The sequence below is a fragment of the Bombina bombina genome, chromosome 5, assembly GCF_027579735.1.
Source record: "Bombina bombina isolate aBomBom1 chromosome 5, aBomBom1.pri, whole genome shotgun sequence".
Taxonomy (NCBI): Eukaryota; Metazoa; Chordata; class Amphibia; order Anura; family Bombinatoridae; genus Bombina; species Bombina bombina.
Window position 1 is genome coordinate 1,030,026,439 of NC_069503.1, and position 17,173 is coordinate 1,030,043,611.

The window sequence follows — 17,173 nt, forward strand, 5'->3', positions numbered from 1 at the left end:
GACCTTGCAAGCAAAAATTTAAGCAAGCTCCTGAGCAGTAGGCAACTTCTTCAAGGGAATGCAATGTGACATTTTAGAAAAACGGTCAACCACCATTAGGATAACAGTATTGCCATTGGAAACAGGGAGCTTGACAATGAAGTCTATGGAAAGATGTGTCCAAGGACACTGATCATTAGCAATAGGTTGAAGAAGACCCACAAGTAGACATTGAGGAGTCTTATTCTGTGCACAGACTGAGCACGAGGCGACATACACAGCAACATCAGAACAAAGACCTGGCCACCAGAATTGTCGAGTGACAGACTAAATCATTTGGTTCTTGCCCGGGTGACCTGCGGCTTTAGGATAGTGGTAAGTGTGCAATAGTTTAATTAGAAGATTCTCAGGTACAAAGCTCTTACCACTTTCTCAGGAGGTGCATTGGTTTGTGCAGCCAGGATCTCCTCCCCTAAGGGAGAAGTCAAATTAGTACGTATGGTGGCCAAAATATGGTCAGGAAGTATAACTGGAATAGGTACAGACTCCTGCTTGGGCAGAGGCGAAAAATGACAAGAGAGGGCATCGGCCCTAACATTCTTACTACCAGGCAGGTAGGAAACCACATAATTAAACCGAGACAAAAATAGCGCCCATCTGGCCTGTTGGGGCGACAAATGTTTTGCTTCAGGTAGATAAGTCAAATTCTTGTGGTCAGTAAGAATGAGCACTGGTACGCTAGTTTTCTCGAGAAGGTGCCTCCATTCCTTGAGTGCCAAAATTATGGCCAGTAATTCCCTGTCACCAATTTCATAATTGCACTCTGGCGGAGACAATTTCTTGAAGAAACCGCATGGATGCAAGGAACCGTCAGGCATAGGACATTGAGACAAGAGGGCACCTACTCCAGTCTCAGATGCATCAACCTCAAGAATGAAAGGCAGGTAAGGGTTAGGATGAGCCAGAACTGAAGCAACAGCAAAGGCAGTCTTAAGACTCTCAAAAGCTCTTTTGGCAGTAGGTGACCAATGGAGTGGATCATTATTCTTACGGGTCATGTCAATTATAGATTTGAACAAGAAATATTTTTTTTTAATAAACTTCCTATAGTAATTGGCAAAGCCCAAAAAACGTTGAATAGAAGACCAACTGGGCAAGGCCACTGCAGACAACTTGTCAGGATCCATGGAGAACCCTGCAATGTAGGTTACATAACCTAGGAAGGTTACTTGAGTCTGATGGAACACATATTTCTCAAGTTTACAAAACAGGTCGTTCTCATATAGTCTCTGAAGTACCCGTGCAACATCAGAACAATGAGCCTCAAGAGTGAGTGAGTGTATGAGGATATCATCTAAGTTCACCACAACACACTTTTGCAACATATCTTGTAGGACATCATTAAAAAATTCCTGGAAAACAGCTGGAGCATTACATAGGCCAAAAGGCATTACAAGATACTCATAATGCCCGCTCCTGGTGTTAAATGCTGTTTTACATTCGTGGCCCTCCTTAATCCTAACAAGATTGTATGCTCCTCTCAAATCAAGTTTAGAAAAGACTGTAGCTCCCTTGAGGCGGTCAAAGAGTTCCATAATGAGCGGAATAGGGTAAGCATTCTTAATGGTAAGACGATTAAGACCCCTATAATCGATGCATGGTCTTAACTCGCCACCCTTTTTCTAAACAAAGAAGAAGCCAGAACCCTGCAGGAGAGCAGGATTTGCGGATGATCCCCTTAACAGTGCATCGGCAACATACTCCTCCATATCACAATTCTCTGCGACCGAGAGAGGGTAAACCCGGCCCCGAGGAGGAATGGCTCCAGGTTTCAGGTCTATGGCACAATCGTAAGACTGGTGAGGAGGCAACTCTCAGTACTCCTCAGGCAATTGAGATACCGAAGAAGTGCACTAGACTTTGACTGGTTTCCGAAGACAAGTGAAAATACATTGCGGAGACCAAGACAAAATTTCGGACCTACGCCAGTCAAAACTGGGATTGTGCTATTGGAGCAAGGGATAACCCAGAACAACTGGAAAATGCGGAGAGTTAATCACCTGGAACTAGAGGGTTTCAAAATGGAGAGCCCCAACAGCCATGGATAACAGAGTAGTTTCGTGAGTAACGAGTGCAGGCTGAAGGGGTCTGCCATCAATGGCCTCAATAGCAAGTGGAACGGACCGAGGCAATACAGTAATGGAGTGCTGTGATACAAAAGCACTGTCAATGAAATAATGGCAATAGGAAAATAGATGGCGCTGGTCTGTAGAATAATTTTTTCTCTAGATGATGAAGAGAAAAAAGGGGCTTGAGGTGTATGTAGAAACCAGAAAACATAAGTGCAGTATACTCACTCCATAAGTTGTAGGAGTTCAGCTGTAGTGCGGTATACTTCCAGGTAATGGATTTTCCAAAGTGAATGTGGAACTTCAGGATCTGGTAAGAGCCTAATGAGACTGCAGACAAATGTAGACTCAAATGACCAAAGGTTGTCCAGTAAATAAAGAAAAAAACAAAGTAGTAACTTACTCCATATAAAGGAGAGTCCGGCTTGTCACAGCAAAGAAAGGTATCAACAATCTTCCAACTTTGATAAAAGATGTTTTATTAGCTCAACGCGTTTCAACTTTTGACAAGTCTTTAACAAGAGCAAGATAAAAATAATAAAAGCAAATAGCTTGATGGAGTTGCTGTGTTCACAAGCCGGTTTATATACAGAGGTCATGGTATCCAATTTCCTGTAAGAAACAGGAAATTGGATTTACAGAGTGCAATGTGTTAAAATAAAATTCAAGGAGTAATCTCAATTGATGGCAGATTATATGTGTTGAAATAACATTATAAAATATCAAATGCCATTTATTTAAAATTATTCGTAAATTTCATAGTTAAAAAAGTATAATCTGGCATCAATCCGATTTTTGACCAATCAAAATGAATGTCCGTTATGTCAGCCAATCCGGAGAAGTTTCATAATAATCCTCAAACAGGTAGTCCGTAATGTCTGAGTTCCATTTCAGGTCCGGTGAAGAATCACGTGAGCGGAACCACCAATCCATATAAAGTTGTGATGTGGACAGAACAGCCGATCCGAATGGAGTTTGCAGAATTATCGTCATACTTAAAGTAGATCCTAATTGGTCCATGTTATTAAGGGGAGTGTTTTCTGACATCAAGTTAATGTGCACATTTGTCGAAGTGAAATAAAATTGAATTTTTTCTAGAAAAAAACGGAAAAGAAGGTGAACAGTATTTGTTCTTCTCTATACATGTGACATACAAAAAACAAAAACAAAGTTTTACCCTGCAAAATGCTTTGTTATGTTTAAACATTGGTATTACGCTGATGTAATGAACTCTGAGTTGTAATTGAACACATAGGGTTCTCAGGGGAAGCAGAATAAAAACAATAAGTTCTCAGGGGAAACAAAATAAAAACAGAATAGAGGTTGTAAAAAACAAATCTAGTTATGAAGTTTTAAAGCCCAATGCAGACCAAATGTATTGAACAACTATATGTCTCTGTATTGTAATGACGATATATGTATTATAACAACTGATGATATATACATTTTAGCATTAAAACAAAAAAGACAAAGGGAGAATTTCAGATTCGGAAATCATGCTATATAAAAGGAATAAGTGGATAATTCCTACATTATAGTAATCACAAATTGGGAACTTTTAAGAGGTCTACATATAAGTCCACATAGTTTTGTAGTGCCTATATTATAGTAATTACAAGTTGAAAACTTTTGAGAGGTCTAATTAAAATATATTAAACAATAAAAAATAAAATATGAAAATGAGTCTACCTGGTTTTGTATTAAAGTGTATATAATTCTGTAGCTATGGACAAATCATGATACATTTGTGTTACTGTGTCTAAATATTTAGTGATGTAATCACCTCTTTGAATTAAAGTGCAATAAAATAAAATATATTTAACATAACAAGTGTATAAATACCTATGGGAATAGTGTTAATTTTTTAATCATATTAATTGTATGCAAACATGGTCACATACAACGCTGTGCATATAGCTTTTCATACTAAGTGATGTATACTATTTAGATTGATATAATAAGTGTGTGTATGATAAATATTAGATGGGATACCTAGCTGTATCTCACTCTTAAGTGATGCTTGAATTAACTAAAAAATAAACTTAATGTGGGGGGACAGAATAATATGAACACTTAGAAAATGGTAAGCTTATAAGGGCTAAAAACAGAAAAGTTTTATTATATAAAGGCTGCTACTTTAATATCCTAATAAAATAATGAAATAGCCTGCAGCACTGGAGTTAACAAGAGCCTGGGTGACTATGGAGGACTCCACCCAGGAAAGGACAACCGTGACCAAAGGTTTCTCCTTTAGTGGTTCCAGGGATGAGGATAAACCACCCAAGGTCTGCCCCCGACAGGACCCTAGGTGCGATCTTTTAACCGACCGTGTAGGACAAGACTTTAAAAGGTGGCCCTTTTACCCGCAATAGAGGCACAGCCCCTCCCTCCTCCTAAAGGCCCTCTCCGCCGCGGAGAGACGCGTGAATTCCAACTGCATCGGCAAAGCAGTACCTGGAGACTCAGGACCAGGAGACATGGGAGGAGAGGGAGGCATGGGTGGGAACGACAATGTAGAAGACAACGGAACAGGATGCTTTTGCAAGCGATCCTTGAAAGAGGGCCTCTCTCTGAGTCTGATGTCAATTAGGATTAAAAAAGACACCAAAACAGCGAGATCCTCTAGTAAATCTCTGACAGCAACTTTGTCTTTTATTGCATCAGAGAGCCCATGAAAGAAGACAGCAACTAGGGCTTCATTGTTCCAACCAACCACTGTGGCAAGCGTACAGAACTCAATGGCATACTGAGCAACAGATCTCGTACCTTGCTGAATGGACATGAGTCGTTTGGTAGCAGAGGAGGAACATCAAATACCCTTCGAAAGGAGGTCACATATTCAGGGTAATTAGAAATCACAGTTTTATTAGTCTCCCACAAGGGATTAGCCCAGACAAGGGCAGTGTCAGAGAGTAAAGAGATGAGAAATCCCACTTTAGCTCTGTTAGAGGGAAATGCCTGAGGTAACATCTCAAAGTAAATGCTCACCTGGTTCAAAAACCCTGATCGCCTCCATAATGCTGAGGTAGAGGTGCAGTACCAGACATGCTCCTGGTAGGACTAGGTGAAGCAGCGGAAGCAGGAGCAGCCATAACTTGTGGGACACTCTGGTCCAAATGTGCAGTGCGAGTCAGCAGGGTTTGTAGGGCTAGTGCAAATTGATCCAAGCGGTGATCCTGTTCATCTATCCTGGAAATTATGGTAGGTAAAGGTGGATTATTAGCACCATCAGGATTCATGGCCCTTGCATAATGTCAGGGTGCAAGGAATCAGACTGAGACAAGAAGTGCAAAAGTAGTCACCTTTATTAATAACAAAAATAATAAAAAGTCCACAAGTCAAATAACAAGCCAGAAGTCAAAACCAGAGCTGATAGTCATATGAGCCGAGTCAGGAGCCAAAGCTAGTAGTCAGACGAGCCGGAATCAGGAACAAGGAGAACAGCAAAGTCAGGAACAAGTCAGGGATCAGGAACTAGAAGAGTAAAATGGCTGCCAGCAGCACATGGCAAACAAAGCAGGGAAAAAACCCTGATAGAAACTCATATCCCCCATATTGTTTACAGCTCCTGTCAAAATAGAACCGGCCTTTAACAAACAGGAGAAGTACTTCTTGTCTCATTCCTGGCACCCTGACATTATGCAAGGGCCATGAATCCTGATGGTGCTAATAATCCACCTTTACCTACCATAGTTTAAAATAATACTTGTGAAGTTTTTCAAATGCCCATATAGTAATAAAAAAACTGTGCACAATCTGGCCATGCTCATAACTAGACATGTGCATTTGTTTTGCAATGAAAGTACATTCATTAACAAAACACAGATATTCATCTAATTTTCATGAAACAAATATCTGAATGAATGCAGCATGACATTTGAAGAAAGTGAATGAATAATGATGAATGTGTCAGTATTAATTTTGTTTCTTTTAAATAGTTTAAATACTTACCTTTAGCACGCTGGTGAGCCACACTAATCCCGTTCTCTTCTTCACAGATCCTCGGCCCCATTAATACGAGGCTTAGCATGGCAGCTCCCAGGGCCTGCAGTAAAGAAGAAGGTCCTACAGCGCTAAGCCCCGGACCTCTGTGAGGAAGATTGTGATTAGCGTGGCTGTCCAGCACGCTAAATGTATTTTATGCTTAAGGTGAACTTTTTCACCTGTAGCAAAGGAGCATGTACATTTTTTTAACAAAAATGAATGTAAATATTCCACAAATGGTCACTATTTATTTAGTTTAAAACAAAACGAATACCAAATACCATGGCCAATGAATTTTCAAAATATTAAGTATTTTGAATATTTAGAACGAAAGATTCGATCAAACTTAAAATTTCGCCCATGCATATATCTACTGATAACCTAAATGATGCATTAAGATAGGTTAGCAGTTGTGCGGATGGAAAAGGATTACGATAGTTAACTATGAAAGTCACTATTAAACAATCGCCTGTAAAACACGATTTTAATAATGCCATTACTGTTTGTGACAACCGTGCCAGTGCAAGTTTAAAATGCAATCAAATATGAAAAATAAAATATAAAATGTGCACATATAGCTGTCCTGATGTGGGTTTTCCTGCAGTTCCCCTTAGCTGTACATGACATCATGTAGTCATCATCATATGTGCCTATACATATATAAATGTGTACCCTGCTGACTGTATACAGCCTCTCCCATAGGGATGAATAGAGGTTTAATGAATCAATACACTGTATGATAACAAACCTCTCCAGTGGCCATTTCAGAGTGTTTAACATATGTGCAAGCAAAAAAGACTTTTGGAAAATTGCCGTGAAATTGCCTAACGGGTATCCGAAAAGTCCTTCTGAGCACTTTTAAAGTGCCTTGAGGTGTGGAATTCAATAAGTCAAAACTGGGCTTAAAAAGTTGTTGAAAAGTCAGACACAAACGTATTGTGAATGCCAGCTCCATAGGGTAAATAGGGCTTTTTTCTAGCAACCAAAAACCAGTTATGGAGTTTGAAAATCAGACAAAATCTCACTATTGTGATTGTGCTGAATAGAAAAGTAGCTCTTTTGGCTTGAAAATGTCTCCTGAAAGATTGTGATTGTGCAATTTTTTTTTTTTTTTAAAAGTGAATAATAAAAGTCCCTTTAAATGAAATAATTTCAGCGATTTTGTGTTACCCATTCAATGTCTGATATTAAATGATGCAAGCAGACTGTTATCTAACAAAATGATATCAGGAAGAGCAGACATTTGATTGACAGTTTGAGTAGCCTCTCAGTGTCAAGTTCGACAGTGAGTTGTGATGTTTTCTGTCCAATTCTGATTGCCAAGTGGAAGACTGAAAAAAGTCTTATAAGTTTATGACTCTACAGATTTAGCTACAGACCAGTCGTAATCAGTGAGCTAGCATTTGATTTATGCCATTGCACCCTATCAGTGCAAGCTGGATCTTTTTTTTTGCTTGCCTTTACCTGGGATTCTTGCTTTCAGAGAGACACAACATTTAATAAAAAGATATATACTGTATTTCAAAATAAAATAATATGTTGTTCAGCTATAACAAGGGCTGTTTTATCAAGCTGTGTTTTTTTTTTTTGTGTTTTTATACTATTTGCTATGTACCTGCCTGCTTGAGTGAAGCCTTTTATTTTATTTAACATTCTCCTTTGAGCCTTCCTAAGAAGAACAGTGGACCACCTTGGCCTGGATTTTTCTTAATAGGAGGCTGTGAGTGCTCAGCAGTCACTACTAGCACTGTGTTCGTGCTCTCATTGTGTGTGCTTATTTCTATCTATGTGGGGACATTATCTGTTTTTTTTACATTATTACTCTACAGGGTGTGGAGATTTCACAAAACACAGCATCATTTCCTTCCTATAGTCCATCTGAGGACATGACACGTCCACTGCATTAGGTTGGCAGAAAGAGTTTGCTACATTGCTTAGTGCTTCCCTTACCACCACTGCCAACACCACAGACACTAACAGCCGTAGCACTAAAAGTCAACAGCAAGGCAGCAACAAACCCTCTATTTATTGGCATGCAGCAGTTGGTTTAGAGATTCATGGGAGATGTGTGCATCACTAGGTGCAGCAAAGAAGTCAGACATGATAAAGTGTTGGGATACCTCACCAGTGCTGGGATGAACCAACATTTAAGCACAATCACATATTTTCTACTTTAAGAGGAGAGTAACAGCCCTGCCTGAGACAGCTGTAGAACCACACCACTGACCAGTATCAACACATAGATAGAGCACAGTTCAGATCAGCACACCAAGGCAATCACCAGTAAATATCCAGGTATCCAAGTTTCCAAGGAGTAGGTGCTCAAACCCTCAGGGAACCCCCTCCAAGGTCCAATCATAATAATGAAAGGCAATAAAGAAGGTAGCACTCTTCTTTATTGCCTTTCATTACTGACCAGTATCAACAGCAGTAGCATTACTAGCCAGAAAAGATAATGTTTTAAAGCTTCTTTGTCCACTGGCTTACAATAAAAGGACCACAGGGATCAGAAGAAGCAGACAACCCTTGAAGATTTAGTGCTTTGAATTCCAGAAGTATTTGCAAACAGAAGTCCAATGAGTTGGCATAGTTTATTGGGCAGCTGATTTTTGGTGGATGTGCTTCCTTTGCCATGTTAGAAGGAAAGCCATTCATGCAGCTAATATATGCTATTGGTCTGCAGTACAGCCTTCCTTCCTGAACCACCTTCATCAGGAGAATCCTCACTGTATCATTCCTTCATGGCTCTTCTAAAAAAATTTCCAAAGACTGCTGGACAGAGAATGCAGTTAACCTCCAACCTATTTAGCATATCAAGTGTAAGGAACGACTTTCTGTCTTTGACAGTACACTGGTAACAAACTAATTTATCTGGGGAGGAAAGTATCAGTGCTGCTGCAGGCAGTTTTTCAAAGGGGAGGGTTGGCATTAAAGCAAAAAGGCAGCAAGGCTATCACTTTTTCCTTCTCTGCACTGAAATTATGGATCAGCAGCATGCTTCAGCTTATCTATTGTCAATCCTAGAGACATGCTGACACAATGAGTTGAATAATAGGCCAAGACCAATGTTCCCACTAAGGCCAGTTTTGTGTGCAGCCCAGCAGCAAAACAGTTAATAAGGGAACCACACCTTGCAGTCTGCATTTTGTAGTGTTTGCTAATTGCTCTAATTAACTGTTTCACTACTGAGCCGCTCACAAAACTGGCCTTACAGGGAACATTGGCCAAGACCAATGCTAAGATTGGATTTTGGTGAAAACATATCTGCCAACACGGGCCAAACCACCTTCCTTATCTTACAATTGAAGATCTTTGCAGACTGGCCAATATAAATTAATGGTTTTGTAAGATTGCTGTAAACTCCTGCCACAGTATAAAGACTAGCCAGATGCTTAGGAAGGAACAAAAAATTAAAAAGATGTGGAAACAGGGTGGAACTCCATTTTGGAAATTGTGGAGCTTATCCTTGAACAGCAGAGTTAAAGGGACACTGAACCAATTTTTTTTTTTTTCATGATTCAGATAGAGAAGGCAATTTTAAGCAAATTTCTAATTTACTCCTATTATCAATTTTTCTTCATTCTCTTGCTATCTTTATTTTAAAAGCAAGAATGTAAATCTTAGCAGCCAGCCCATTTTAGGTTCAGCACCATGGATAGTGCATGCTTATTGGAGGCTTACATTTACCCACCAATAAGCAAGCATAACCCAGGTTCTCAACCAAACATGGGCTGTCTCATATGCATCACATTCCTGCTTTTTAAATAAAGATATCAAGAGAACAAAGACATTTTTATAATAGGAGTAAATTAGAAAATTGCTTAAAATGGCATGCTCTATCTGAATAATTAAAAAAAATGTGGGTTTAGTGTCCCTTTAACTACACTTCATGCCTTTTGAACAGAACAGTTGGGTAACATGCCTTCTGGGTAGAAAGAAATTAACAACAATTGGGCAGGTAGTGACAATTATAAAGCCATTCAGAGATTTCACTCATCAACAAAATTGACAGCTTCTTTGATGACCCTGAGGCTCCATTCAGTGGCAGGCCATATACAGAGGTAGCGTTCAAATGGAAGTAATTTTTTTTTCTTAATTCAAAGTACATGCTATTGCATTGTCTTTTTGTTATTCACTTGGTTATTATGCAATTATGCAGTATTTATTATTCATTTTGCGGACACAATGTAGCATATCATGTCCGCCGCACATTGATAAATGCCGACAGCATACACTGTCTGCATTTATCATTACACAAGCAGTTCTTGTGAACTGCTTGTGCAATGCCGCCCCCTGCAGATTTGCGGCCGCTAGCAGGGGCTGTCAATCAGCCCGATCATAAAGGATCAGGCAGATTGATGTCCGCAGCCTCAGAGCAGGCGGACAAGTTATGGAGCAGCGGTCTTTAGACCGCTGCTTCATAACTACTGTTTCTGGCGAGTCTAAAACTCCATTCAGAGCTTGATAATTCGGCACCTGAGACTGCGTATGCAACATGATAAGCAAGGCCTTAGTTATTTACACCTCTGTGGGAAATTGTAAAATATCAGAGCTATGTTTTAGCAGTTAGCTTTGCAATCAATCACAACTCTACAATTACAACTTGTATTTTATTGTGGAAGAAAACATTTTTATTCCATGCTTATGACCGCTACAAAATATGAAGCCAATACATATTTTCAGTTTGCAATAAAAATGCCATATCTCAACCTAGAATCAAAGTTCATCTGTTTTACTTTTTCACTTTTCACATCTACTGAAGGTGAGATATTGGGCTTTCTAATGTAACATCTGAAGCCAGGGGATTCAATTCTGGCCAAGACCACACTGTGAAAGTGAGTACTTAATTAGCATATCAAATTGAAAGTAAAAACACCTAGATAATAACACTACTTTCTTCAATGTTTTCTTTTGCAGATATAAAAGTAATTGGAATGCACTTAAATTGGAATATATTAGTTTAGTTTAATTTAGTAAATAATAAAATAAAATATGGGACTACTAACAAAAAATAGTTAATTTGCAAAAAATAAAATACATTGCCAGAATTAAAAATAAAATAGGTCTAGAAATAAAATGCAGCTATTTAACACACACACACACACACACACACACATATATATATATATATATATATATATATATATATATATATATATATATATATATATATAATTTACCATAATTTTATACAAATCAGATCAGCCTGATAACATTAAATATTAATGAGACATTTAGGTGCAGTCATTCTAGATGCAAGGCATGTGACTTTTTGGCTGTAAGTAGAGATTTTTACTCAAACGAAATGGGGCAAGTATTTATTAATTTTGCCACCGCTTATGTGGTTTACGTGATGACCATTAGAGATGTTAGAACGCGAATACGTGAACATTTAGGGTATGTAAAAAATGAAAAGCCATGTTTAGCATTATCGTGAACATTTTTGGCGATACATAAGAATATGAGCTCCTTTCAGTGGCGAGCTATTGAGATGATTAGGCATCCTGCTTGGGGTGGAGACAAAGATAGCTTATTAACCAGGCAAGAAGTGTATTTTTCAACTGTACACAAATCCCTTATGGATTCAACTCTGAGTTTGATGTGATTAATCATTGGAGGAAGTCACCTACTTTTTGTGTGAATTTACTATAAGTGAATACTAATAACAGCATCTTTTTTACTGTGCAATTGTAAAAGAGTAATATACATATATAGAAAACTTTTTGTTTCAAGTTCAAATGGTTACAAGCCTTCTATTGATGATAATGTTCAAATTGTTAAGTATTAATTGAAGGTCCTGTAATTTTTATATTTATATGACCCATCAAATTTATATGTATATACAGGTAGCCCTCAGTTTACGCCGGGGTTAGGTTCCAGAAGGAATGGTTGTAAATCGAAACCGTTGTAAATTGAACCCAGTTTATAATGTAAGTCAATGGAAAGTGAGGGAGTTAGGTTCCTGGCCCCTCTCAAAATTGTCATAAGTAACACCTAATACATTATTTTTAAAGCTTTGAAATGAAGACTTTAAATGCTAAACAGCATTATAAACCTAATAAAATAATCACACAACACAGAATATATAATTAAACTAAGTTAAATGAACAAAAACATTTGCTAAGCAGCATTATAAACATAATAAAATAATCACACAACACAGACTTCACTTGCATTTTTCTGCAAACAGTTCTTTCTATGCATTCCAATCTGGACTGATTTATAGACAGGAAGATCATGTTCCTTTGAAATCTGCTCGATAGCTCAGGTCTGGTTAAACTGATTAATATCAGCTTGCTTGACTTTGCTACAACACAAGCGGGCAGCTCCACCTACTGGCTATTTTAATAAATGCACTGTTTCTCAATGCTTTTCAATAGCAATCACATGACTGGAAAAAAAAGGTTGTTATTCTGAAACGGTGTAAATTGAACCGTTGTAAACCGAGGGCCACCTGTATTTTCTTTTTGATGTTTTTTTGTCTGTATATTTTCTCTTTCTTTGCACTTACGCCATTTATGTCAACATGAAGTTAATAGTTGAGAAGTATAATGCTGTGTATAAAGCGTTAGGAGGGTTGTGTTTGTGCGCTCAGCATCAACCAATAGCCTTCTTAGGCTTCTTTTTTAAAGTGTATGGACCAGTGTATGGTAGGTCTATGATAACAGCTCTTTGCCAAAATGAGTAAGACCGCTAGTACCCTTATTCCTGTGATTATGTTTTAACTACTTTGGAATAAAGACTTTTTAATTTTATATTTTAATAGATCCAAGATTTCCTTTTTTCTATATAAAGCATAATAACGTCATACAATATATATATATATATTTTTTAAATAAAATGTAGATGGCCAAAATAACTTTTTGGAAATGCATATTTCTACTAAGTAGAGCACTAGTTTTAAAACCTGTCCGCAGGCCTCCCCAACAGTCCAGGTTTTCTGGATTACCTAAGATGAGAGCAGGTAAAATAACCATGTTTACTACTTAGCTGATTATTTCATCTGTGCTCAAGTTCAAATATCCTCAAAATGTGGCCTGTTATGGAGGTCTGAGGACAGGTTTGAAAACCAGTGAATTAGAGTAACTATCATCTTATGACCTTGTTTGGGAGGGTGTAAAAACAAATGTTAGTGACATTCAATGCCACCCTTGGGATACCACCATTCTGCCCCTCATACTGTCTGTGAGAAAATTATTTAGAAGATTATTAACAATTGTGTCAAAAACACTCAAAAAGGTCTGCCTTCCTTTTTCTTATACAATTAAAATACAAATTAAGATAAAGAAAATAATAATTATGAGACAATCAACTAAACTAAAAAAAAATGTTTCTTATAAAAACAAATTACACACATTTTTAAATTCTCAATCAATGTTAGATGATATCACAATTTATATCTTACTCTAGGTTTCAAGTGCATAGCTTTCTACATGAATTAATGAATAATCGTCCATTTCCCTGTGCTAATAGGGATGTGAAATTAGTTCAGAATAGTGTGGGAGCTCCCTCCTACATTTTTCATCGGTCACATTCTATTCACTGGACTGCTGTTAACTTGCTTCTTTATCTAGGTAAACACCAGTTTTATTTGTTTTAAAGGGAAATATTAGTTGTTACCAACTTGTTATATTTTGTGTCACAAGAGGAGACCTATGAAAAAAACTTGTTGGATAAAAGGACAGAGTTATAAGCCACTGAAAACGTTCTTACCCTTTTAAAATATATTGGGAAATCATAGGATGCTATAGGTATGAAAACACCAGAGATTTTGGTAATATCTTATTGGAATGTGTAATTTGGAGTATGTATATTTAATTTCCTGTCCAGCAATTTTGTATAGAAAGGACTTATAACAGATATAAAGTGGTAAATTTATAACACACTACAAAGAAATTACAATCTATGTTTTATATTTTTGATATAAGTATTTTCTATTGACATGAAGTGTTATAGATATTTAAATTTCATTACTATTTTCCTGTTTGTAGGTATATTTGTATTAAATATGTCACCATGTTCACTTCTATGTTTACTAAAAAACAACTTTGTGAGATGCTTATGTCAGTATCGAGTTACACCACTATAGATGTTTGGAACTTGTAATTTAGTTTTTGAGCATTAATATTTTTTATTTCTAATAGGACTTATGAAAATTTCTATGTTGATCATTGAAGGGCACTTGCAAATACCCACAAAAGTTCATGACTGTAAAAAAATTTGAAAATGTAGTATCATATTACAGTGTATGTTAAAAAATCAGTACCAGCCAAACATTTTTATTGATTCCAATATAATGAGATATCTATGGTTGTTAAAGTGGTACTATTATTGTAAGCATTGAGCTTAATCAGTTATATTTTCACAAATACAACTACCTAATTGACTAGCAAAATTTTCTGAGTTTATAATAAATTTAAATGTGTACTTTATAAAAATAAAGCATTTAATGTATGCTCAGAAGCACACACTGAATTGAAAATGCAGGATTAAACTGTAATTCCAGATTTGCATGTTCCATTACAGTAACATATTCAAAACCCTTTTCTCTTCCATCATGACCAATGAAACCTTATAGTCTGCTATCTTTGCCTCTCTTTTACACAATTCTAAATACGGATATTGCTTTTTCCAAACTTCCTTTACTATACTCTATCAATTGGTATTCTAGACTAGATCTTAGTCCAGTTGAAGAAAAGAACTGGTACTAAATAATATTTTTCACTTGTATCACAATCCGCTCACTATTTTGTGTGTTTATTCTTTTAATAAAAATAAGCATGTAAAATAAATATATTTTATTAGGTCAGAGGTCTACATATTAAAATACATATACATCTCTTGTCAGTGAATATTTGCAAAGAAGCTATGAAAACTGTCTTACAGAAAATAATATAGCTTCTTGATTTATTCCACAGTGAGTGCACAGTTTAAATGCCAAAACCAATAACAGTGTATACGTATTGTTTATTATTCCACATAAAGTTAGTACCAGTAGGCAAAATGCCCACTACACTAATCCTTACATTGACCTTACACACTAGATTAACCCTCTCACATCAGACCTGTCCTCATTATTTACCTGATCTTTATGATCTGCAATCATTTTAGGAATGTTTGCTCAATACACAATTATGTTTAGATCTAAAAATGTGAGCTAAACTATTTTGAGACTTATTTTCAAACACAATTATATGCTAGTATAAAATGTATCTTGTGCTTTCCCAGTAAACATGTGTATTGTATGACATTGAGACATAGAAATCGTTTACCAATATAAACTGGACTGCATTGCATGTTCTTAAAATCAGTGTTCTTTCTAAATCCAAACAAGTCAATTATTTATTTTTCAGTTTCCATATTATTGCTAGATATGTACGTGCAAAATCTAAATGTTTAACATAATTTAAACTATTTCTTGTTCTTAAATATAAAAATGTACATTTAGCAACTGTTAATTTCTCAGCAATACATTACCTGTTGAATGCCTCCCCAGCTTGAGCATTCTCAAAGATCTCAAAAGTCTAAGAATTTGAACTATCCTTCCCACATTCTCCAGGTCAGTACTTTCCCCATAAAACATCTCCACTATGAGTGTAATATAAAAAGGGACGACAGCAATGATGTCGATGATATTAGTAACCCTCCTTATGAAACGGCACTTATGTTTAACACAAAAAAACCTTAGGGACAGCTCCACCGTGAACCAGGCAATGCAGATATATTCTAAAGCGTTCAAAAGGGAATTGTCTAGGGCGCTGACCTCTGATGAGATTAGTGCCATGTTAGCTATGGACACTACCACAAACGACATGGATAGAGTGCCAAATGTCCTGGCAGCCATTGATGATCCAGGCTTTTCTAGGATATCCCATAGTTTCTGTCTGACGTCTTCGAAGACAACACCAGAAAAGTCTTCTTCTTCAGCCTCCAAGTCATCTTCATCTTTCCTGATATCAAGGGCTTCCGTTCTAAGCTTCTTTCTAAAGTATCTGTCTCTGCAGCAAAGATCAATACTCAGCTCGTCAATACCCCAATATTCAATCTCCTGTAGAAAGGAAAGTGCACACAGCTGGTCCATAATATGTAGCCGTCCGGTCTTATAGTAATTCATGATATATTCAAACATCTCTGAGCTGCGGTCAAAGAAATACTCATTGTCCAACAAGTTGGCATCATCACATAAATCATACACCTCATCCCCTCCGGAGGTTGCTAGCCTACCCAAGCGGGTGTGCGGATGACTGGATAATGTTTGTTGGGACAATATGAAGCGGCTGCCCCCCACATTGATGGTGAGATGATCCCGTGGGGCTCGAGGGGAGCAATCGCTGCAAAACACGCTGGAGTCCAATGATAGGGCAGAGTCAGATTCCCCTTCGCTCAGTTTCTCACACGGAGGAAATGATACAGGCAGCTTCATGGTGGTGCTGCTTCCACACTGTGGGGGCATAAGGAATCTGCCTTCATGCGAAGTGATTAAAAGGAGATGAAGGAACACAGCAAGGAACTGCATTTACTGAGCTCATAACAGGTTACTGTGCTCGTGTAACGATTGACCCTGATGGAAATTGATTTGCTCAGTTCGTGTTAGTGCACACGGTTTAAGGAAGATACAAGTGCATCCTTCTAATGAAATAGTTTAGATTAGGTGAAATATTCAGTAAAAAACAGAAACAAAAATACCTTACAACATTGTGATGTTGAGTTCAACACAGACTGGGTTCCAGAAATCCCCTGTATTTTTCAAATCTGCTTACAAAAGCAAACTGATTAGAGGCGAAATAACTTTAGCTCTGTCTTATTCACCTTCTCAGGCTGTTACCTAGAGGAAGCAGGAAAGTTCCCCGAGTGGAGCTAGGAGACAAATCCAGCGCGTTGCATGCTCGCATTAATATTGCATAAGATGTCCTGTAGGTTTCAGCACCACACGAGCGGACAGCGCTCTGAACAGCTCTGTTGCAGTTACATCATTACACAGGGGTTATTAGTGTGATTCAAAAGTAATTGTTTGAAAACCATTCATATCCCTTAGACATGATTTCTTACTCTGTGAGTTCTAAAGTTGTGATATAATTACT

At 37.4% G+C, this 17,173-nt stretch overlaps 1 protein-coding gene across 1 annotated transcript in view; it reads right to left on the reverse strand.

The window, feature by feature from the left end:
- KCNV1 (potassium voltage-gated channel modifier subfamily V member 1) overlaps positions 1–16,608 on the reverse strand; it is a 53,980-nt gene extending 37,372 nt beyond the window's left edge. Inside the window, exon 1 of the mRNA XM_053715930.1 lies at positions 15,570–16,608. Coding sequence (XP_053571905.1) covers positions 15,570–16,608 — 1,039 coding nt within the window. The remainder of the gene's footprint in view (positions 1–15,569) is intronic.
- Positions 16,609–17,173: the final 565 nt, after the last annotated feature.